We start from the raw sequence: 23,519 nt of genomic DNA, 5'->3' as shown, positions 1-23,519 counted from the left end.
ACAAATTGATTTAACATTATTTCCAGCTACCAGCATGCACCACAGATGGTCCGTTGGTTGGACAGTTGTTAGATGTTTAAAGAAAAATGCACGCTGAGTCGCCACCTGGTCACAATCAGAGACTAGATGTTTAAGTGATTCTACTTCGTTTTTACAGAGCCTACATTTATTATCATCTATCTCTTTGTAGTGTCTCAGGTACATTATCTCTTTAGTTTCATATAAATTTAGCCGAAATCTTAAAAATTTGTTGCGATGGTATCTTGACGGAAATCTTGTTAAGTATTTGGGCAGCTTGTCAAGAGTATTACATGTCAAGCCTAAATTAAGCGAAGATGACATTGCCATTCGACGTTCTTCGTTTTTTATCCAGTACCAGGATCTCAGTTTTCTTTTTGCAATCTGTGGTGTGTTACATATAGACTCCCAAGAGATATCCATGACCGCTAGAGATTTCCTAATTTTCGTAGCCCAAATATGTATCATCCCTGAATATTGTTTATCTTCTTTTTGTTTTAAGATCTCATAGGCTGGAGCGACTATTTTTAGGTTCATTTTTCGTAACAAAACAATGGACTTCCAAAGAATCAGGCCGTCTAAGGGATCAAGGCCTAGTTCATGTCTTATTGCAACAATAGACACACAGTTTGGCAGAGCTAAAACTCCTCTCCAAAATTGCCCTTCCAAAACTGCCCAAATACGATTATCGATGTTTAGTCCGGCCTCCGCCCCATAGGTCAGAGTAGGAATGACTTTTTGTCGATAGAAGGTTAAGACTGGAATCAGGGTAAATTTGCCAAATTCATTATGTAGGCGTTTTCCTTGTAGGGTGAAAGAAGTCATACGATGCTTCAAATCTAAACTCCATTCTTGTTCTCTGATGGATTTGTTTATTTGTATCCCTAGATAACGTATAGTGTGTACAGTCTCGATCTTTTCTCCAGCCGCATACCAACTGAAATTCTCAGCCAATCTTTTCTTTGCTGGTCCAAAGGACATGATCTTTGATTTCCCAGCATTTATTTCCAAACCGTTTGTCTGCAGATATATAACCAATGCTTGTATTAGACGTTGGAGTCCTATTTTAGTTTGATCAAATAATACAATGTCATCGGCATATGTCGCATAACTAATAGGTTGGTTATTTATTTTCGGTGGAAAACAGCGAATATTCGTGAAGGCCTTTGGTAGATCAGCAATGTATAACTTAAACAGTAGGGCTGCCAAGGGGCATCCCTGTTTCACTCCTTTAGTGGTTGGAATTTCATTTGTCACGGTGCCTTTATTATCGATGCGGACTTTTATTGAGGTACCTGTGTGTAGGGCCATAAGTGGATGGAGAATATTTGGAGGGCATGACCATGATGTTAATTTTTCCCATAGATTTGTGCGATTGATTTGGTCAAATGCCTGCCGCATATCTATGAATGCTATGAAGATGCTCCCTTTGTTCTTCAATGATTCAAGTTTAAGTATGTTTAAGATGAAGAGATTGATTTCAGTTCCGACCTCCTTTGTGAAACCTGTTTGTCGCTTATCCAATAAGTTGTTACAAGATGCCCATTTGGAGAGTTTTTGTTGTAAGCAAGTAGCAAAGATTTTCCCTATTATATCCAAGAGGGCAATTGGGCGGTAGTTGGCCGGGTTCTCCCTATTGCCTTTCTTGAATATTGGTACTATAATTGCAGTCCTCCATGAGCACGGTATCATCCTAGCTTCTGAAATTAGCTCAAACAGGTCTACAATAAAGTCGGCCCAAAGCTCCTTTTTTTCTTTTAATAGAACATTTGTTAGCCCATCAGGGCCCGCTGCACGAGAATTCTTCAATTGTGTTATTTGAGTAAGAATTTTTTCTCTAGATTCACATACATCCCATGTGACCGGATTTATCTGTTGTATTGGGCTGCTTAAAATTGAAGTGCTTACAAATACTTTCCTAAAATGTTGTTCCCAGGTAAGCTTTGATATTCCATTAATGAAACCAGAATCTTGAGTGTTGTTGTTATTTAAAATTTTCCAGATGTCTCGTGAGTTCCGCTGAATAATTAGGCCTACCATTGTTTCAGCTCGTTCTTGATCTCTGATTATCTTGAAAGATTTTAACCAGTTTCGGTATTTCGTTTTACAGTTTTGGATTTCCCTTTTTTTCTCAAAAGACTTAATATCTTTCTTGTTGATTTGCCTGATGCTTTTGGTCATTTGTTTCTTTTGCAAATTTACCTGTGCACTATATATATATTTTTTCTGAGTTTGCGAGGTTTTGTGAGTTTGTTTTTTTGTAGTGCCAAATTGGATTAGCAAAGGTGCATAGTTTATTTTGTCAGAAGTTATTGTTATGTCATCCTTAAGGCCATCTCTCAGCTGACGGATGTGATGGTTTTTGATTCGTAGCCTACTCAGCCCCTCATTCGCTTCCAGAGGTAAATCATACTGTGCTGATGTTATGCACTGTTCTAGAATACAGATTAATTCCAATATACTATGATCACTCGCTGCTGTTTTAGTTATTGACATTTTTGTAACTTTTGACCAGAAAGAAGCAGAGATCCAAAAATAATCTAATATTTTTTGGCTTTTATCTTTGTTCCAGGTAGAGTTTGGGGGAATGTCACCTTTAATTGAACCATTGACCATCTCGCAGTTTCTCGATTGCATCGCTTCTAACCATTTATCTCCTCTAGTTCGTATTACAGTTTGTTCAGTCTTATTTTTGGGAGGTAGTTCGAGCCATGAGAAGTTAAAGTCTCCACATATTATTATAATGGTCTCCAAATCTGATGTTAAATAGGGATCAATAATTGCCGTTACTGATTTAATGAAACTTGCAGTAGAGATCATGGCTGGGTTCCAATAAAGATTGATAATTAGCAGTTGTGGGGAGGGTATATTTTCCTTCTGGCTCAGCTGTAGTAGAGTTCCTAGTACAAAGAGGTTTGGCATGAATGTTTGAATGACCTCCCATCCATAGGCATTATTAACCATTGTGATTAAACCAGAGAAAGGTCTCCCACGTTGATGTTTTCCTGCTTTATTTAGAATGATGGAATAACCGTCTTTCGATGGAACTTCTCGAAGCCATGTTTCTTGGAGACAAATGGCAAAATTATTTATTAAGGCCTTAGGGAACTCATTGAATAGATGAAGGAATCCTCTGGTGTTCCAAGAGAGGATCCCGCATTTTTCCATATCCGTTTTTGGTGATGGTTATGTTTGTTGATCTTTCTGTGATGTAGCTCGTTTTATGGTTTCATCATAATTTTTCCATGTAGGTTTTGTTTCTACTCCACATTTTCGCAATGACAATTGGTTCCTCAATTTTTCGCGACGACAATCATTTCTTGATTTTATTTCATCACTTTTCCCATAATTTAACATATTTCTCTCTGAGTGTATTTCAAAACCAAAGGCCAGCAGTTCATCTTGTGCAGCAAAAAGAGTTTTTTCCACTGCTGATGAATTAATATGTAAGAAAACTTTGTCAGCGGATTCCTCTGAAATGTATTCAACAATTTGAATGTCTTCTGATGTAATTGTACGGAGTGAAGGGATGATATGCAGTAGTTTCATAATGTTTCTTCTGTTTAAGTTAACATCTTTATCATCAGACATCACATTTTCCACTCTAATTCTCCAAGAATGATATTTGGAGCTAGATTGACGTCCATCGCTTTCACTTATTCTTAATGAAATTTGTTTATTTCGCTGAGCAGCAGTCATTTTCGGATTGAAATTTTGTAATGATTCAGATACCATTTTTCTGTTTGTAACTTGGTGTGTTCTAGGTTGATTAGGTTCCGAGGAGTTCGTATCAAAGGTAGGAGGAAACATGGTGACCTTTCTATGCCCTTTATCCTCATCACCTATAAGTTTCCTAGAGAGTACTTTGCTTGGTCCAATTGGTTGTCTTTTACTCAATGTCTCTGTAGATAAGGTCGAAGAAGAACTGTCAGAGTCAATTGAGTAAGTTGAGAGGTCACATAGGTCTATTGAGTCCTCATCTTGTGCAGAAATCGAATCTAGACGAGCACGCTTATTTGGATTTTGTTTTTGTATTGACGATGATTTTGCATCATTCAATTTATTCCGTCTCTCCTTTGATTGCACAATGATGACATTATCTACAGCAGCCTCTTTTGTAGGTCGTTCGAACAGCGCAAGCTTTTGTGGAGTTACTATATTTCTTACAAACTGTTTTACATTAGTATTACGTTTTTTTGCTTGATTGGTTGCTTGCTTTTTTGGAGCCAATCGTACCTTCTTTGCAGACAGTGTTGGTATCTTTAAGCTGTCCACGTGAAAATTTTTTGCTCCACCCTTAAAGATGTCAAACGAGTTTATGAGCCTCGATGTAGACGGTAGTGTTTGAATTCCAGTCGCACTGTGAGTTTCCAGTGATTGTATTGGTTCTCCGATCTCTATAGCCAAGTGGGTCGGATCTGTTATTTCTGCAGCATCAGAGGAGGTCTGGGTTTCTTGTATTTGTACCGTTGAGGTTGTTCTTCTGTCTGCAAGTGCCCTACTAGTATTTGTAGTTGAGCAGGTCAGCGGGGCTTCAGTATTTGGTTTAGTTTTGACTGCTTGAGCAGGAATTTCCTGGAGTTGTCTATTATTCCTGTTAGAACTAGATGACTCCACTTGAGGATTGTTCTTTGAGAGATGGGCCGCAGCTGAAGCGGAGTTTGTGATTTTAGGAGCAGGAGTTGTTTTATTCAGCGTGACAGCTCCATTTAAGTGCTCTGGTAATTGTTCCGTATTTATTGGAATATTGTGCCTTGCCCATTTCATACATTCAAGCGTTGCGGCCATTAAGGTGGAATTATCCACGTGGGTACTTGCTAGAAGATCTCCAAGGCGATATTGCCATTGTGAGGACGTCTCCGCCTCTCTGTCCATTCTTTGCAGCAAGGCATTATTCATATGTTCCATCTTGTCAACTTTTGAGATAAGCTGAGTAATTTGCGTACTCTGCTCTTTTATAGCCTCATTTAGACTCTCGTACAGTTTTACGAACGGGATTAGCGCCAAAGAAGTGGCGGCCAATACATTATTGTGGATTTGAATGCCAGCTGCTACTGACAGGTTGGATTTATTCATTTGATCCTGTGCAGAAGTAGCAGCTGTAAGTTTTGGCGCCGTTTCATGTGTTTGTTTGGCCATGGAATCTCGTCTCTTCCTACGTTGCTGTAGAGACTCATTTTCTACCTCGTCTTCATTCATTTGGATTAGATTCTCCATCTCAACTGTCTTTACAACATTTTTATCACCGATGATTGTGTAATCAATTGTTGAATTGTGGTTTGGAAGATTCTGATCAAAAAAACCAAATTTAGAGTGACGGCAGATGTTATTGGGGCTATATCTGCTTATTATACGATTTACATGCTTAGAGTTGGACTTTTCTCCGAAACTCTGTATCAGTTTTTCTTTGATGGCATTGTAATCAGCAGTTAGCCTCTCTGTCAGACGTGCCTCTCGTCCTACTGGATCTAGAGCTTTTAATGAGGTCTCTAAAGTTGGTATTGGATTTGTTTCTATGTTAAGCAGATGTGATTGAGGTGTTGTAGAAATTTCATGTGGGTTCCAAGTTTCCACTTCATGTACTTCTCCGGTGCTATTTGCTGTTATAGGTAGACGAGAGTGTAACAGGTTAAACTTAGTTGAGCTCTGTTTGCGGTTTACAAGTCCAGTTTTTATGGAACCTCGGGAGGCATATGATGACATTAGCACGTTAGATTCAGCTTCATGCAGTTTTGCAGTTGCTACCATCATGGGCGTCATAGCTCCTTCTTTAGTTTGAGATTTATTCTGTACAGTATTTTTGTCTACCTGACCATTTGATTGGTTTAGGGGGGACATGGATAAGGTGTTTGCAGACACTTGGATTGACAATAGTTCTGAATCCGTTACATCGAAAGGAGACTGGATCAAGGAGGTATTTATCTCGCACACATTATCCTGCGTTCTCAGTTCCGCAACTCGGGTCGTAGAGCCAGTAGATAAAGTCACGGACCGGATTGTAAAGATTTCACATTTATTGCAGTTCTCCGCTAATGCTGTTTTATCCAGAACATCTACACTTTCGTGTACTTGGGCAAATTTTGTGTATGCAGCACTTAGAGAACTCTTTCTTGCTTGCCTCGTTAAGCATAGAGCGCAGGGCAGTAGAAGTATTTGTTCGCGTGTTGCATTTGGCGTCAATTTCAGTCGGCAGTGAGTTAGTAAATTGACATTAATAATAAGATTTTCTGTCAAAGTAAGCAAGGAGCTTACTGTATATAGTGGCGTTATGTGTCCGCCATTTTCAGTTTGTGTGATTTGAGACAATGTAGGCACATTTAATGTAACAGTTCTTACCTCATTTACATCATTGACCCTCGAGGTATTTTCCTCCGCGATGTATACCGATGCCTGCAAGGGATGATCCGCTCGTTCGGACTGTGTTCGTGTTTTCTGTTTTTGGCGTGTTTGGGGGCCCATCATACGGCTTATTTGCGTCCACTGCGTACAACAGCCGTATAACAGCCAATGGGCTTCTTTCCACCGGGCTTACAGCCACAAGGGTGGTAGCCTCCGGGTTTTAAGGTGGCGCCAGGTCACGTGATACAGTCACGTGCTGAGTGACACGCCTCCTCCAGGAAGCGTGTAGCTGGATCGAAGTCAGGCACAAAAACGAACGTTCTCCTCTGCAAGTAAACGCTCACACTGAGCGGGTGGCAGCCTCCGGGTTTTAAGGTGGCGCCAGGTCACGTGATACAGTCACGTGCTGAGTGACACGCCTCCTCCAGGAAGCGTGTAGCTGGATCGAAGTCAGGCACAAAAACGAACGTTCTCCTCTGCAAGTAAACGCTCACACTGAGCGGGTGGCAGCCTCCGGGTTTTAAGGTGGCGCCAGGTCACGTGATACAGTCACGTGCTGAGTGACACGCCTCCTCCAGGAAGCGTGTAGCTGGATCGAAGTCAGGCACAAAAACGAACGTTCTCCTCTGCAAGTAAACGCTCACACTGAGCGGGTGGCAGCCTCCGGGTTTTAAGGTGGCGCCAGGTCACGTGATACAGTCACGTGCTGAGTGACACGCCTCCTCCAGGAAGCGTGTAGCTGGATCGAAGTCAGGCACAAAAACGAACGTTCTCCTCTGCAAGTAAACGCTCACACTGAGCGGGTGGCAGCCTCCGGGTTTTAAGGTGGCGCCAGGTCACGTGATACAGTCACGTGCTGAGTGACACGCCTCCTCCAGGAAGCGTGTAGCTGGATCGAAGTCAGGCACAAAAACGAACGTTCTCCTCTGCAAGTAAACGCTCACACTGAGCGGGTGGCAGCCTCCGGGTTTTAAGGTGGCGCCAGGTCACGTGATACAGTCACGTGCTGAGTGACACGCCTCCTCCAGGAAGCGTGTAGCTGGATCGAAGTCAGGCACAAAAACGAACGTTCTCCTCTGCAAGTAAACGCTCACACTGAGCGGGTGGCAGCCTCCGGGTTTTAAGGTGGCGCCAGGTCACGTGATACAGTCACGTGCTGAGTGACACGCCTCCTCCAGGAAGCGTGTAGCTGGATCGAAGTCAGGCACAAAAACGAACGTTCTCCTCTGCAAGTAAACGCTCACCAATGTTTGTGTTTGATGGCTGAGTATGAGTTGAGGGTTGCCACATGGGGTCGATCGCTGCCTTTGAAGGTTTTTTGAGGCAGAGTGTCGGGACATGGGGTATCCGTCTGGGGAGGTGGAGTAGAGGGGGTATAAGGTTGAGGGGCAGGGGAAGGAAGGAAGTTGATGAGAGAAGGCAGGAGTTGGTCAAATAGGAGGAGGTTGGCCTGAGGGCCTTCAACCAGGACTGTGCCCGTGATGTAAACATTGATACAGCAGAGAGAAGAGAAGAAACCCTCAAGGAGGACTTCCCACTTGGTGCCGCCATTAATGGAAGTTAAAGAATAATGTAAGAGAGTGGGAGTGAGGTGAGAGGTGCATAGGTCAGGAGATGGGACAGAAAAGAGGATGTCAGTGAACATTTCTCTTGAGGATGCACTGACATAGGTGTCTGCAACTGGGAGGCCTGCGTTAGCAGCAAAGATGTCTTTTTTATGCTTTTTACGTCCAAATTTAGTGTGAGAGGGTTGATAGGTGATGGTGTAGCAGTTGGATAAGATAGGGGAGATGGAAAGTGCCATCTCAGAGTGAGGGAGGAAGAGAGAGGCAGAGAGAAGTGAGAGGTGAGGTGGGGGTGAGTATGCTGCAAAGCACAGTTCTGAACCTGATCCACTTGGCACAGTAGGAAAATGGGTATTAGGTGTAAGATCAAGAAGTAGGATGGGGCACAGCTAAAAAACTATTTTCGTACAAACAAGCAGTATCAATGCAGGAAGGAGGCACGGCTAAAAACGATTTTCACACACACAAGCAGTTTCAAAGCAGGAAGGAGGCACAGCTAAAAACGATGTTCACACACACAAGCAGTTTCGATGCAGGAAGGAGGCACAACTAAAAACGATTTTCTAACAAAAAGATTCTTGGAGGAATGGCACAGGAAGTGCAGCACAGCAATACAGTAGTTGGTGTCAGTGGGAATGTGTCACAGTGAGTGAAGGCAGAATGCAGAGTCACCGTACAGCATGGGTGCACAACATACGGCCCGCAGGCCAGTTGCGGCCCGCCATGGCATTTTGTCTGGCCCGCGAGGCACAAAGACTTTCCTAATGGAGTGCGGCCCGCAAGCAGCATCGGCCGCCCTCCATTAGGAAAGTCTTTGAAACTCTTCTCATCCGGGCCGGACAAAACACTGGCCCTCATTGGCTCAGGGCACACGCACCACGTAGCTCCTACAAGCCACGTAGTGCGTGTGTGCTGCACGAATGGAGGACCGGCACTACAGCCCACGCCAGCCGTAGTGCCAGAGACCTCGCCAGCGTTCCAGGTGGCCTGCCTTCCAGCACATCCGGTAAGTGGTCTGTTTGTGTTTGTGTGTCGGGTCTGTTCTGCTGTATGTTTGTGTGTATGTTTGTGTTGTGTTGAGATGCGGGGGTGGGTATCAGGTGTGCACGAATGTTTGTTTTTGCATGTTTGTGTTGTGTATGTTGAGATGCGGGGGTGAGGGGGTGTCGTGTGTGCATGAATGTTTGTTTTTGTATGTTTGTGCAGTGTTTGAGATGCGGGGGTGGGGGGGTGTCGGGTGTGCATGAATGTTTGTTTTTGTATGTTTGTGCAGTGTTTATTGAGATGGGGCGTGGGGGGGTTCGGGTGTGCATGAATGTTTGTTTTGGAGTGTAAGTGCGGTGTATGTTGAGATGCAGGGTCTGTATGGGTGCATGCTTGAGAGTTTGTATGCTGTGTTGGGGTGGGGGGTTTGGGTCTGTATGGGTGCATGTTTAAGAGTGTGTGTGTGCTGAGTTGGGGGTAGGGGGGGTTCAGGTCTGTATGGATGCATACTTGAGTGTTTGTGTGCTGAGTTGGGGGGTGGGGGGTTTGGGTTTGTATGGGTGCATGTTTGAGAGTTTGTGTGCTGAGTTGGGGGGTGGGGGTTCGGGTCTTTATGGGTGCATGCTTGAGTGTGTGCTGAGTTGGGGGATGGGGGGTTTGGGTCTGTATGGGTGCATGTTTGAGAGTTTGTGTGCTAAATTGGGGGGTGGGGGGGTTCAGGTCTGTATGGGTGCCTGCTTGAGTGTTTGTGTGCTGAGTTGGGGGGTGGGTGGTTTGGGTCTGTATGGGTGCATGTTTGAGAGTTTGTGTGCTGAGTTGGGGGGTTCGGGTCTGTATGGGTGCATGTTTGTGTATGTGTGCTGAGTTGGGGGGTGGGGGGTTCAGGCCTGTATGGGTGCATGCTTCAGTGTTTGTGTGCTGGGGGTGGGGTGTTTCGGTCTGTATGGGTGCATGTTTGAGAGTTTGTGTGCTGAGTTGGGGGGTGGGGGGTTCGGGTCTGTATGGGTGCATGTTTGAGTGTGTGTGCTGAGTTGGGGGGTGAGGGGGTCCAGGTCTGTATGGGTGCATGCTTGAGTGTTTGTGTGCTGACTTGGGGGTGGGGTTTTGGGTCTGTATGGGTGCATGTTTGAGAGTTTGTGTGCTGAGTTGAGGGGATGGGGGATTCAGGTCTGTATGGGTGCATGTTTGAGTGTGTGTGCTGAGTTGGGGTTTGGGGGGGTTCAGGTCTGTATGGGTGCATGCTTGAGTGTTTGTGTGCTGAGTGGGGGGGTGGGGTTCGGGTCTGTATGGGTGCATGCTTGAGAGTGTTTGCTGAGTTGGGGGGTGGGGGGTTCGGGTCTGTATGGGTGCATGCTTGAGAGTTTGTGTGCTGAGTTGGGGGTGGGGGGTTCGGGTCTGTATGGGTGCATGCTTGAGAGTGTGTGTGCTGAGTTGGGGGTTGGGGGGTTCGGGTCTGTATGGGTGCATGCTTGAGAGTGTGTGTGCTGAGTTGGGGGTGCGGGGTTCGGGTCTGTATGGATGCATGGTTGAGAGTGTGTGCTGAGTTGGGGAGTGGGGGGTTCAGGTCTGTATGGGTGCATGCTTGAGAGTTTGTGTGCTGAGTTGGGGGGTGCGGGGTTCGGGTCTGTATGGGTGCATGCTTGAGAGTGTGTGCTGAGTTGGGGGGTAGGGGGTTACGGGTCTGTATGGGTGCATGCTTGAGAGTTTGTGTGCTGAGTTGGGGGGTGTGGGGTTTGGGTCTGTATGGGTGCATGCTAGAGAGTGTGTGTGCTGAGTTGGGGGTTGGAGGGGTTCAGGTCTGTATGGGTATTGGTTGGGGGTGGGAGCCATGGGGAATAGTATTTGGTTGGGGGTGAGGGGGCCATGGGGCATAGTGTTTGGTTGGGGGTGAGGGACATGGGGCATAGTGTTTGTTTGGGGATGAGGGGGCCATGGGGCATAGTGATGCCTCAGGGCTGTTCCTGTAGGCTTAACAAACATGAATAAATAAATAAATAGTGTTTGGTTGGGGGGTGAGGGGGCCATGGGGCATAGTGTTTGGTTGGGGGTGAGGGACATGGGGCATAGTGTTTGCTTGAGGGGTGAAGGCCATGGGGCATAGTGTTTGGTTGGGGGTGGGAGCCATGGGACATAGTGTTTGGTTGGGGGTGAGGGACATGGGGCATAGTATTTGCTTGAGGGGTGGGGGGCCATGGGGCATAGTGTTTGGTTGGGGTGGGAGCCATGGGATATAGTGTTTGGTTGGGGGTGAGGGACATGGGGCATAGTGTTTGCTTGAGGGGTGGGGGCCACGGGGCATAGTGTTTGGTTGGGGTGGGAGCCATGGGGCATAGTGTTTGTCTGGGGGTGAAGGACATGGGGCATAGTGTTTTTTTGAGGGGTGGGGGCCATGGGGCATAGTGTTGGGGCATAGTGTTTGGTTGGGGGTTAGGGAGTCATGGGGCATAGTGTTTGGTTGGGGGTGAGGGGGCCATGGGGCATAGTGTTTGGTTGGGGGTGAGGGACATGGGGCATAGTGTTTGCTTGAGGGGTGGGGGCCATGGTGCATAGTGTTTGGTTGGGGGTGGGACTCATGGGGCATAGTGTTTGGTTTGGGGTGGGAGCCATGGGGCATAGTGTTTGGTTGGGGTGAGGGACATGGGGTATAGTGTTTGCTTGAGGGGTGGGGGCCATGGGGCATAGTGTTTGGTTGGGGGTGGGAGCCATGGGACATAGTGTTTGGTTGGGGGTGAGGGACATGGGGCATAGTGTTTGCTTGAGGGGTGGGGGCCATGGGGCATAGTGTTTGGTTGGGGATGGGAGCCATGGGACATCGTGTTTGGTTGGGGGTGGGAGCCCTGGGGCATAGTGTTTGGTTGGGGGTGAGAGGGCCATGGGGCATAGAGTTTGGTTGGGGGTGAGGTGGCAATGGGGCATAGTGTTTGGTTGGGGGTGGTGGGGCCATGGGGCATAGTGTCTGGTTGGGGGTGGGAGCCATGGGGCATAGTGTTTGGTTGGGGGTGAGGGACATGGGTCATAGTGTTTGCTTGAGGGGTGGGGGCCACGGGGCATAGTGTTTGGTTGGGGTGGGAGCCATGGGGCATAGTGTTTGGCTGGGGGTGAGGGACATGGGGCATAGTGTTTTCTTGAGGGGTGGGGGCCATGGGGCATAGTGTTGGGGCATAGTGTTTGGTTGGGGGTGAGGGGGCCATGGGGCACAGTGTTTGGTTTGGGGGGGAGCCATGGGGCATAGTGTTTGGTTGGGGGTGAGGGACATGGGGCATAGTGTTTGCTTGAGGGGTGGGGGCCATGGGGCATAGTGTTTGGTTGGGGGTGGGAGACATGGGACATAGTGTTTGGTTGGGGGTGAGGGACATGGGGCATAGTGTTTGCTTGAGGGGTGGGGGCCATGGGGCATAGTGTTTGGTTGGGGGTGGGAGCCATGGGACATCGTGTTTGGTTGGGGGTGGGAGCCCTGGGACATAGTGTTTGGTTGGGGGTGAGGGGGCCATGGGGCATAGTGTTTGGTTGGGGATGAGGAGGCCATGGGGCATAGTGTTTGGTTGGGGGTGAGGGGTCTATGGGGCATAGTGTTTGGCTGGGGGTGAGGGACATGGGGCATAGTGTTGCACTCCAAGAGTGAACCCAATAATAAAGCTAAAACAGGCACAGTTAGGAGATGTACATCCTTTGCTTTTTGAGGAAACCTGACTCAACGAAGGCCATACTCCTCTTAGGCAACCCAAACAGCAAACTATAGCAGTCCAAAATAACGGAATGTCCAATCAAGGGTCAATAAAATATATATATAATTTAATTAAACAGACGATATACAATAACTAAATAGAAATAAATTATAACAATGGAAAATGTGTAGTACAAAATGTAAGTTTGAAATACAAATAAAAATCATTACCCCTCAAAATCATTCTTTTTCCATGTGTTTAATACAAATTGGGGGTTGAAAAAGCCTCCTGCCACGCCCCACCAGCGCCCCGCCCACATTTACTTTTCGGCCCACTATAGCCATCATCTAAGGTAGTTTCGGCCCTCTGTCAAAATCAGTTGTGCACCCCTGCCGTAGAGCATGGGGCATCTGCAAGGTGGAAGACTTGAGAGACAGAGGAAATTAGTTCAATGGACCCAAGGCAGCCACTAAGTAGCAGCACTCACGTGATGGCACGGGATGGGAAAAAACACTCAAGCGGAGCGTTGAATGTAAATATATTATTCAGGAGCATTTTCACTGAGAATATCAGAAAGTGGGGTCCGGAGCACATCCAGGCACAGACAGGAACAGACAGGAGCCTTAGGAGTAGGGCCTTGTGAAGTGGGCTGGCCAAGCCTGCCGGCTTTGCGAGAGGCCCAAATGAGATGGCCTTAACCAATCCTAGGCCACCAGCTCCAGCACACAAGGCACTATGGTGCTCTAGGTGTGGGCGGCTATCTTGGAGTGGCAGCACAAACAGCACCATGAAACAATTGCCCCCTAGCAGAATGCCTCACTCAGATTCAATTTAAATGATTTGTAGGTTGGAACACTTTATCAAAGCACAAAAGAAATGTTTTTTCCCAACAATTTTCATTCGATCCTGCGGTCTGTTCAAATCAGCCCAGGGGGGCATACCTTGTTTGTAGATTGTGCAGAATGTGCACTGGAGGACTCCCGGTGAGGTGGGGGGAGGGCACTGATGCGACCCGTTTCAAAGCAGCCTTCTGTGTTATCCCTGTATGGTAAGATCTGTCATCCTCAGCTCAAGTCATTATTTTATAAGTTAAGTCTAATAGATGGGAGCAAGTTTCCAACTTGCTTTTCCACTTGGGATGCAATGTAAGGGCTAACTTGTGTAACCTTGATCGCTCATAAGATCTGTTAGTTAGTGATCGAGTTACAGTTATGACAGCACTTGATAAGGGTGACTGGATAACAATGCTGGAAACAGTGTCTAACTATTCCCTCTTTCAACAGAGAACAAAAATTCCTAAGCTGCCCTTTACCTCCTGGAACAATATGTGTTGAAGTTTCCTTCCTTTATTTGGTAAACCAAATTCATAAGGTTTTGTTTGAATCTATTACCCATATTTGAAGTATTGGGGGCTAGAATTGGGTTGGAGAGAGACAAAAGGATTTGCAGATTATGTTCTGTTGATGATGATATTGAGGCCCTGTTCCATCTATTACTGCTCTGCCTGGGTATGCAGGTCCTGAGACTTCAGTACCTTACTGTTAGGTTTCAGGTCCAATCTTTCCCTATCCCTGACCCCAGATCACCAGTTCTGCTTAGGTAATTTGCTGCATTTATTTTGTTTATAACATTCTGAGTTTTTTGGGACAGTTTGGGCCTTAACAGGAACTTTCAGTCAGTGAATAGCTTCCCAAGCCATAATGGTGGTTTTCAGCCAGCTCCCTGATTGGCTAAAGAAGACTTGAGGACAGTTGCTGGACTCACTCAACTGCCTTCATTGTCTACAATCCAGTTGAGTAGGAGGTGAAGTCAGGAGCACTAGTTGTAATCAAGAGGCCCAGATGCTTTAAGAAGAAATCTACCAAGAAGAAAACAGAAACCAGGATACTAGTGACAGGACTTCTGATTTTTTCCAAGCTAAGTGGAAGAAACTATTTGAAACCTGAAACATGCAGTAGATTTCTACAAAATGAAAGTCGTCCCGATTGTATTGTATGGTGTGGAGAGCATGGTGTTAGACAAAGGCTCGCCATGGGAGGCCTTAGAGGCTAAGTATTGGAAGGCGATCTTAGGCTTACCTAAAGCAACGCCGATCGCTATGGTGCGGTATGAGTTGGGGTTGGTGTCTTTGTATGCACAGGCAAGGTGGAGACAGTGTGCCTTGCTACGGAAGTGCCTTTTGGGTATAAATAGTGGGACAATTCTAGAGGTTTTGGCATCTGCCTTGCTAAAATCACGTAATACATATCCAATGAAATGGCTGAAGTGTGTATTTAGCCATATGAGTGAGGCAAATGTGACAATAGAGCTGTTACTCCAGAACCCTGACTGTGCTAAAGTAAAATTCTATCGCGCTCATTGGGCGAGGACTTTAGCGAAGTGCTCGCACTATAAAGACTTTAATGTTTGGGTGTTTGGTGTCAAGCCTTATGGTATCATTGCTCAGTACCTGCTGAAATGTCCATCTCCAGCTATACGATCCGAATTCCAACGGTTTAGATTTAATTTATGGGGTACGAGAGATGTATTATCTAGACGGAAACTGATCCCTCAGGAACAAAACTACTGCAGATATTGCATTGATGTTCAGCAAAAAGAAACTCTGCAACATCTGCTAGTAGACTGTCCGTCACTAATGTTGGTGAGAGAAAGATATTTTGAGAATATTATCACCTTTCACACTCGCACTTCAAGTGACTACAAATGGCAAATCATGTTTTCAACCTCAAGAGAAAAAGTATAGATCGCTATTGTCCAATATTTAAGAATGGTTTTGCCTGTTGTAGCCGCCTCAAATTAATTTTGTATGGGGTCCCATTGGTTCATGAGATGTGCTTGGTTTGGTCATTTTATCTTTTATCTTTTGTTATTGTATTCAAATTATCTGGAAGGTATATGAAATATAAAGTACTTTGTTTTTATCTACTGTTTTTGTCTAATATGGTTATCTTTTGTAACCTTGGTATTTTATACCCTTTTTCTCTTTTTTGTTGCTTTTGTATTATTGTGTAATTTTGCATATATTTGAAAAGTTGTGTATCAACGAAATCAAATTAAATTAAAACAAATTAAAAAAGAAACCTTTATTTTATTTGAAAAGAATTGCCTCAACGAGAACAGGTGTAAGAAATTCCAGAGGCAGAGAGTTTGTTATAACATGTTTCATGCTCTTTCATATCTACAGTTAAGTTAGTGCTTCGTTTATGTTTTTAGGTCAAACAAGCTAGTAGTTTGGAAATAACGTTCAGCTTTAGTGAACGTTTATTTTTTAGAGGAAAGGCCCTGCGCTCTGTGTACCGTTGCCTAGGAATGGTACTAGTCCGTGCTCCCCCTGAAGAAGAAAGCTTTCTTTCTATGCACATAGTGTAGTTTTCTCATCAGGCTAATATGGTGTTCATGCCACGCAGACTTGGAACCCATTGAAAGGTTATTTTTATTTGCACGTTCTGCGTTTACTTTTTTCCGTTATGTAGAGAGGGAGGAACTGGTCCCGGCAACCGGCAAGGTGCTGTGACGCTTCAGTTCTCCAAAGCAGGAGACCGGATGAGCACGGGGACTGTAATTAGCACCCGGAGCGTCGTAAGAGGTGAAAAACAGTGTTGACAGCGAGTTAGGGAATAAGGAAGGTGAGACAGGATCAGTTAAGCTACTCTACTTGTTTATTACACGGCTGAAAAAGAAAATACAGATAAAGACTGTGCACAAGAACTTGTTGTTGTTTTCAATTGGCTGAACTGTGTCTTGGAATGTAATCGAAAGCAAAACTATTTTTTATAAGAGAATAGGCTACAAGGTTCATTTGTTGAAGGCATAAAGAAGGTAACAGAACACAAGCAAGGCTTGAGTATAAGCAAAACGTGAAAAGGCTTTCCAGTTCAAAATAAAGGTTCCTCTAGGCAGTCGGCAGAGGAGACTCAGGTACAACTATTTAGAATTTTTTGATGAGTAATAAGGGTCTGGGAGTAGGAAGTTGATGTTAACCATATGTGCATTTTTCCCTCTCTTCCTCTGCAGATTTCAGTGAGATAGCTGAAAGGAATCTGTTTTTGTTATTTTATCCACGTCCCCTTTTCCCCAGTGGTGTTCTGTGCTCAGCTGTGTATTATATGTAGTTGAGTGCCTCACGGTCTTGAGGGTGTGCCCGGGTTCAGCAGCTCCTGCGGACACATCCAGAGACTCAGCCTGACACTTTCAGTTTGTTTCTGATTTGAGGCTCTACGATGCAGAGGCATTTTGGTTACAGGTTTTATCTGGCAGGAGGATATCTTTGAGTGTTGCTGTGTTGAGTTGTTTGGATGGAATTCTGCAATTCCCTTTTTTAATAGCTAAATCAATTTATTCTATTGTGTAAAATGATGTATTTGTTGCTGTTGCTTTTTGTCTGTTTATATATGTTCTTGTATTATAACATTGTGTAAGGTTTGAGAACTAATAAAAACCATATACACACAAGAAAAAACAAGTCATATATGGGCTCTATTAAAGAGCTTTGCTCAATCTTACGTAATAATCTCAGCACATTTTGTGATACACGATGATCCCTTCGTCGTTAATGGTCTTATATGTTTTGTAAATATTGCTTTTTTTTTAAAACACACATCTGTAATAACTGCAGCGAGTCACATCATTGCCATCCATGTGACCAACTATCATGAGAAAACTAAGAAGGAACACTCTAAACTCAAGGAAGTCTAGGAACACTCCTTACTGCTATTACACTACGACACCCTATAAATAAGCAGAATGGAATACCCAGGTTCATAGAAAGTGCAATAATACAGAAAAAAGCTTAAAAGTGGAATCAAGCAATAGTTAGAAAATGTGTACTTCGTCGACAATATTACAGAATTGTACATCAAAATCTATAACGAATGCATCCCTAACGTATTACGACCTTTCAAAAACTTATTTATTTGGTCACACAGACAGATTTTGTCGATTTTCATTATAACAATTGTGTTGTGTTGTAGTTGGTGTTTGCTTTCTATGATAATAGCCTCAAGTCTGAGGACCAAAATAATACATTATATTAGAAAATAATAAATAAGTACAAATCAAACTCAAGTGAAGGAAAAATAACTAAAGCTTTCTAAAAGAATCTGAACTTCAGTATGGGACATGATATGTGAGCGTATTTCTCTCCTCTCAATGCAAATGTTTACTGATTTCTTTAAGGGAACGTCCATCCTGATGTTATGCATACACTTGATTATTCTTAATATTGTGTAGAGCAGGTGTAAGGAAAATCTTTCTGAATCTATGCAGACCAATTAACATGATTTGAAATAATAATCATGTGTTCCCATACTTACTGTGACTGCGATCAATGCGATAGATGGAAAGCGACATAAAATGTTCAGCAAAACAAATATAAGCGAAAAATAATACAAAAAAGTAAATTGAAAACATGGAAAATATAATAATGAGCAAGAGATACAAGACACTCATTTGTAATGTTGATGTTTGTTAAGATCCCATGGGACCATCATGTTCCAAGATATCTATCCACCATGGCTCACGCTGAAAGTGTTTTTGAAGATAAGACACCCCTTCCAGTATTTGGGAGCACTTTGGGGCAATGCTTTTGTTGGCCAACCGAACATGTGAGATTTTTTATTTTTAATATGAATGGCGGATTTGTGTTCCGACCATCTCTGTTTGATGATTTCTTTGTTTCATTTCATGTGCTTCTTGTCAAATCCTTATAAAGTGCCAAGCAATTAATCTACCAAAGGCGGAATGTTTAAGTTTAAATAAGGTACTAACATGTGCTAAATAATACTTGAGTGGGGATCAGTGTATGTGGGGCCTAATTCCCTTCTTTAGGATTGGACATGCCTCAGTGAGTGGATTCAGTCAAACAAATGTATACCTCAAAGTGGCAGCCATCTTGTGAGTACAAATGGCAGAAGGCCCACATTAAAACGTGTAGCACATGTAAGAAATTGTACAGTATATAGTAAATGAACGTATAGCACCAATTAAATGTATAGTACATTCAAAATAAGTACTGTTGGGATTTCTTATATTGAAAAGAAAATGTATGCTTATCTGCAAAATTACAAGCCCACCTGTTGTCAAATTTTCTCTTAACCAAAAATCCCCATTTGAAATGCACTGCTGGCAATAGGAATTCTTTCTGCGAGATCAGCGTAGAACATACATTTCTCCTTCTAACAAAACAAAACAGTAGGCTTTAGCAGTTAGGTGGGCGCTACCTGCATGTCTTACATTTAGCCAGTCATATTCTGGGATATATACACAGAGTTGGTGGCTCGCCCAAAAGAAAGCAACAAGCACCACATCCTGCTTTGAGGTTTAATTCCTGATCACTTGACCGGAACCCAAAGCTTGTTTTGAGAATGAACATGAACACCAACTTATAAACTTGGTGAGCTGCCAGCATTTACCGAAAGTAAGTGTATTGTTGTTGAGTGACATGCCACATGCCACTAGGGCTTGAGGGTTGCCTGAGTCCATAAACAAATGTTCTGCTTATAAAAAAAGACGCACAACACACGCACGTTTTGACGTCTGTAACAGCCAATTAACAGGGCAAAAGCATAGCCGAGGTCCAAATGTATGGCCACAGAAAGCGCAAGATCTGGAGGTTGAGCATACAAAAGGGCCCCGAAAGGAATACTACAGCCTACAGCATAGGAGACATTGAGTATCACCACCAGTTTAGCAGAGCCTCAGAAAGAGCATCGGAGAGCAAACACTTTCCTCAATAAACTCCAAGGCTTTGCTCTCCTTCAGAGGTTTTATCAGTGAGATCGGCTGGAAAGAGGCCACTGTTACAGCATGTACTTGCAGTTGCAGTTCGCAAATAACCATGACATACACCATTAGCACTACTTCTTGCCGCAAGGTGATCAAAATGAAACAAAGCAAACCGGCTAAATATAAAATATCACTTACCATGCCAGTGTTTGTGCATATATCAGATCTAAAACGTTTCTTGCAATGTCAAATTCTGGCTTCCCTAGTTTTTTGCAACATTTGGTACCAATAATTCTAAAAAGAAAATAAGAAACACTAATTATATATAGTTCACAATTGGGTACAAATCATGCACCATTGTATAGCAAAATATAACATGTTTTAGACATTTCCATTTTTGAAAAACAACGTTCTTGATTCAAATCTGCTAGACTGTTCCAACAATTGTAAGCACACATGGATAGGTTGCCAGGAGAGTGACCGCATTGATCTTAGCTGGATAAGGTTCCTGAAAGGAATGCAGGATTTGGAAGAGGAGATTATTGGCATGTCCTACTCCTGATTAAGATAACAATCTATTGGATGTTATGGAGGGAATATTGGGAAAGGTGTGTTATTGGGATGTTCTATCCCTGATAAACTAAGAATCTGTTGGATGCTAGGGAGGAGATATTGGGAAGAGGAGAGTATTGGGATGTTCTACTCCCGATTAAGCAAAGAATCTATTGGATGTTAGGGAGGAACCATTGAGACAAGTGCAATATTGGGATGTTCTACTTCTGATTAATTCCCAATTTGGGCATTTCTCCATATATTGACGTACCTCAAGTTTAGGCGTTTTATCATTTGCTGCTGTGTCTCAGATCTGAGTGTAACTGCATTGGCTGTTGAGCCCCAAACTTAGCCGTTCATCCCATAAGAAAGACTGGGGTGCAGGACAGACCAAAGTGGAGTGAAGGGAGGAGGAGAGGCATCTGAATGAGAGGGAGACTTAGGTGTACCCTTCCCTATAGAGGATTAAACGGGAGGCGGGGGAGGGAGATGGGTCCGACCTGGTTGGACCACTGACAGAGAGCCTTGGAGGAATACATGTGGAGAGAGAGGCATCCCGATCTCAGTACTTATGGACCGCATGGCACAGGGAGCACATCCCCCTGGAGGAACCTGCGGGCATGGTGGTTGCTGGACACCAGGTTGAGTTAGGAGGGAAGGGATATGGGCAGTAGTTGGTCTGAATGCTGTGGGTGAACAGGTACCGCCACTGAACACACAGTAAGGCCCCACTGATCTGCACACAACATAGGAGTGGTAAGTGTAGCACACCAGAATATATGACAAGAGAAGTGACACAGGCCACAGTCAATAAAAACAGAGGGGGTAGGATAGGGTACTGTCACTAACCAACCCCACTAAAAAACTTGCCCTTCTGCATACACCTCTCAAATGCTGAACTTAACACACCACATAACTACAGTATAAGAAACCACATGCACTTGACCACACCGCAACAACAAAACAAACCAGACATGGCCTCGCACAACAGCACATGATGGCTACCAATCGCAAACACACCTATGCTGAACGACCGGTTGAAACCAAACTGAAGCTGCCAACAGCACATCGCAGCTCCCTTGCTCTTACTCCAGTTCAGTCCTACTAACTTACATCCCTTTACCCTCTTGCCTTACAGATCTGCCAGAGCACCAAGGGACCATGCAGGTGGTGACAGTGCGCGTTATAAGAACCTTTAACATAACATGACATAACATAAGAATCTATTGAATATTAGGGAGGGGATATTTGGAAAGGTGGATTATTGGGACCTTTTACTCCAAATTAAACTATACCTGTCTGCAGCCTACGTTACTGGAAAACAGAACAACGCGGACGAGCCTTGGGAACCTCTTCACTATACCTCACCTCTTAACCTGCAAAAGTAAAGGGTGGGGCTCTGTAAGGCCAGAACCTGTTCCCTGGCCTGCTGACACATTTCACTGCAAGGATTCCCTGCTATGCTGCAGATACATGCACACTCAATTCCATGTGTATGACTATCAAAAGCTGAATGATTCAAAAGGGGCTTCATCTGAATGGGGCAATATCAAGCTCATGGTGGAAAAAAAAGTTCCCCAAAAAATGGATGGGGGAAAATATACGGCAGGAATCTTTTCATGGCTTAGTGCTTGACCCGATGTTCTCTCTGCGTCTAACCCTCCCTGCTTACTGCTCTTTCTTCTTTTTGGGGATCGTTCTCTTCATGGGGAACACTCCTATGCCTTTGCCTTTTACTTAATGTTTACCTGATACCCATTTGCTCCTGCACCGTTTTCTATGGAATGCAAGGTATTAGAAGTCAAGAAAATATACCTATCCGGGCATCTCCTACCTGACCTGGATGGATGAAACATACCTAATTAATATACCCAGGGCAATAACTGTTGCAAAACAATATTGTTGCAGCACCATATAGAGGCATGCACCCAGCCCTGACTAAAGCTCATAAACCTTTAATAAACCTTTCAAAATCCTATTGGTAAACTGGCGACTGAATTTTGAGAATAAACATAGACCTCACCCATTTAGCAAGGCCGGCTAAAAATTGATATCAGAATCTAATTTACACACCTTTCCCTAGTTTATGAAAGCCTTTACTACAGACCTCTCTCCTAATACCTACAGAAACGATTCTGCAATTATCTATCGATGAGGAACTGTGCATCAGTAGCCTAAGTTCTATTTGAATATGTAAGTGGAAAGAAGAAAGAGCCGCTCTCTAGAACTAGAAACTGAAAGCAGCTCAGTCTCCAGAAAAGGCTAGAAGACTGATCTGGCGGGATTCCAGACCCGGATTTGGGGGGTGTACCACGTAGTTTATTTGGTTATGTCCAGGTTTGCAGTTCCTGGGGTTTGGCACTTTAACTATCGATGGATGCATTTGAATAAACTAGGTACATTTGAAAACTATCTAGTAACACTAAAGGAATTCTAAGTGTGGTATTACAGAACAAACAGGATGATCGTAGCAATAGTACATCTAGTCCAGGAAGCCTTATCTATGTTATGTTTAGTTAGCACTTTTACAGCACATGTTCACTTCCACACACATGTGACATTGTGAAGGCTTTTATTTTAACTTGATTACCTTATGTGAACAATTGCACATAATGGCGAAGTTGTGGGAGATTGAAAACCCAATGAAGAATTCATTCTTAGACTACAAATGCATGGGGACACTAGGTGAAAATATTTCCCGATGCATTGGTAGGCTGCAAACTCTGCCTCCGGAGCTGATGCAATGTTCCCATGCGGGCAATGCTGGAATACCCGGCAGCCTCATCCCTAGTAATGGAACACATCAACCTACAAGAAAACAGAAGTATGGAGAGCAGGTGAGATAGGGACAGAGGCAAACCATGACAAAAGATTCAAAATGGCTGCCAGGACTTTTAGAAGAAAAACCGAAGGTTGATAGATGGAAGGTTCTACATTAATCATAACCACTAGTATTCCTCTGGGCAAACCTCCAGATCATAGTTTTGTATCCTTTTGGGGTGGGATCAAGCCTAATTTGCATACCATCTTGCCCCTTCTGTAATGGCATGGAAAGCCGAAAAACAATGGTCTGTAAGGTTGCCTAAAGCATTGTCAGAGGTTATGATTAAATCAAAAATGTACAGCAATCAAACTTCAGCTTTGTAGATGTCACCTCAAATGGCACAGGTATGCCAAAATGTGGGTCCGAGCTGGTTGTGCCTAATGACTGCAACTACACATCACTGAAGATGCTCAATGGGTATGAAACTAGTTCAGGGTTGCTTCCGGTCTTGTTCAGAAGTGATGTGATGTGACCCAGAAGTTCAGTCTGGACTGCCCCTGTTGTTGTCTGATTTCCTGGCATGCTGAAAAACAATGGTATTCTGGGTTGCTTAGAGTGATGCGAGGGGTTTAGATTAATTCAAAACCATACAGCCATCACATGTCAGTGCTGCAGAGTTCACCAGTACCTTGATGTCATTTTCGGAGTCATCATGCAGCAGAGCAGCAAAGCAGAACACCATGGCAGAATCGCTGCAACAAAAAATCCCAACAATTGATAGGCATAAAAGGAAACTCCCTGAAAACTGGGATTGGGGAAACTCAGTTGGAAGCAAAATATATAAGAAGGGCATTAGAGCTGCAAGAAAGAATGATCAATAACCCACTGGACGAGCACTGCTCAGGAGCT

At 44.1% G+C, this 23,519-nt stretch overlaps 1 protein-coding gene across 3 annotated transcripts in view; it reads right to left on the bottom strand.

The window, feature by feature from the left end:
• TMC5 (transmembrane channel like 5) overlaps positions 1 to 23,519 on the bottom strand; it is a 662,848-nt gene that overhangs the window by 89,889 nt on the left and 549,440 nt on the right. For all 3 annotated transcript variants that reach the window (XM_069647144.1, XM_069647145.1, XM_069647146.1), the window contains exon 16: positions 19,493 to 19,588. In XM_069647144.1, the coding sequence (XP_069503245.1) occupies positions 19,493 to 19,588 (96 nt within the window). The remainder of the gene's footprint in view (positions 1 to 19,492; positions 19,589 to 23,519) is intronic.

Source organism: Ambystoma mexicanum, chromosome 2q (genome assembly GCF_040938575.1).
Source record: "Ambystoma mexicanum isolate Mex_15411 chromosome 2q, UKY_AmexF1_1, whole genome shotgun sequence".
Classification (NCBI taxonomy): Eukaryota; Metazoa; Chordata; class Amphibia; order Caudata; family Ambystomatidae; genus Ambystoma; species Ambystoma mexicanum.
This window is presented reverse-complemented; position numbering and strand designations above follow the sequence as displayed.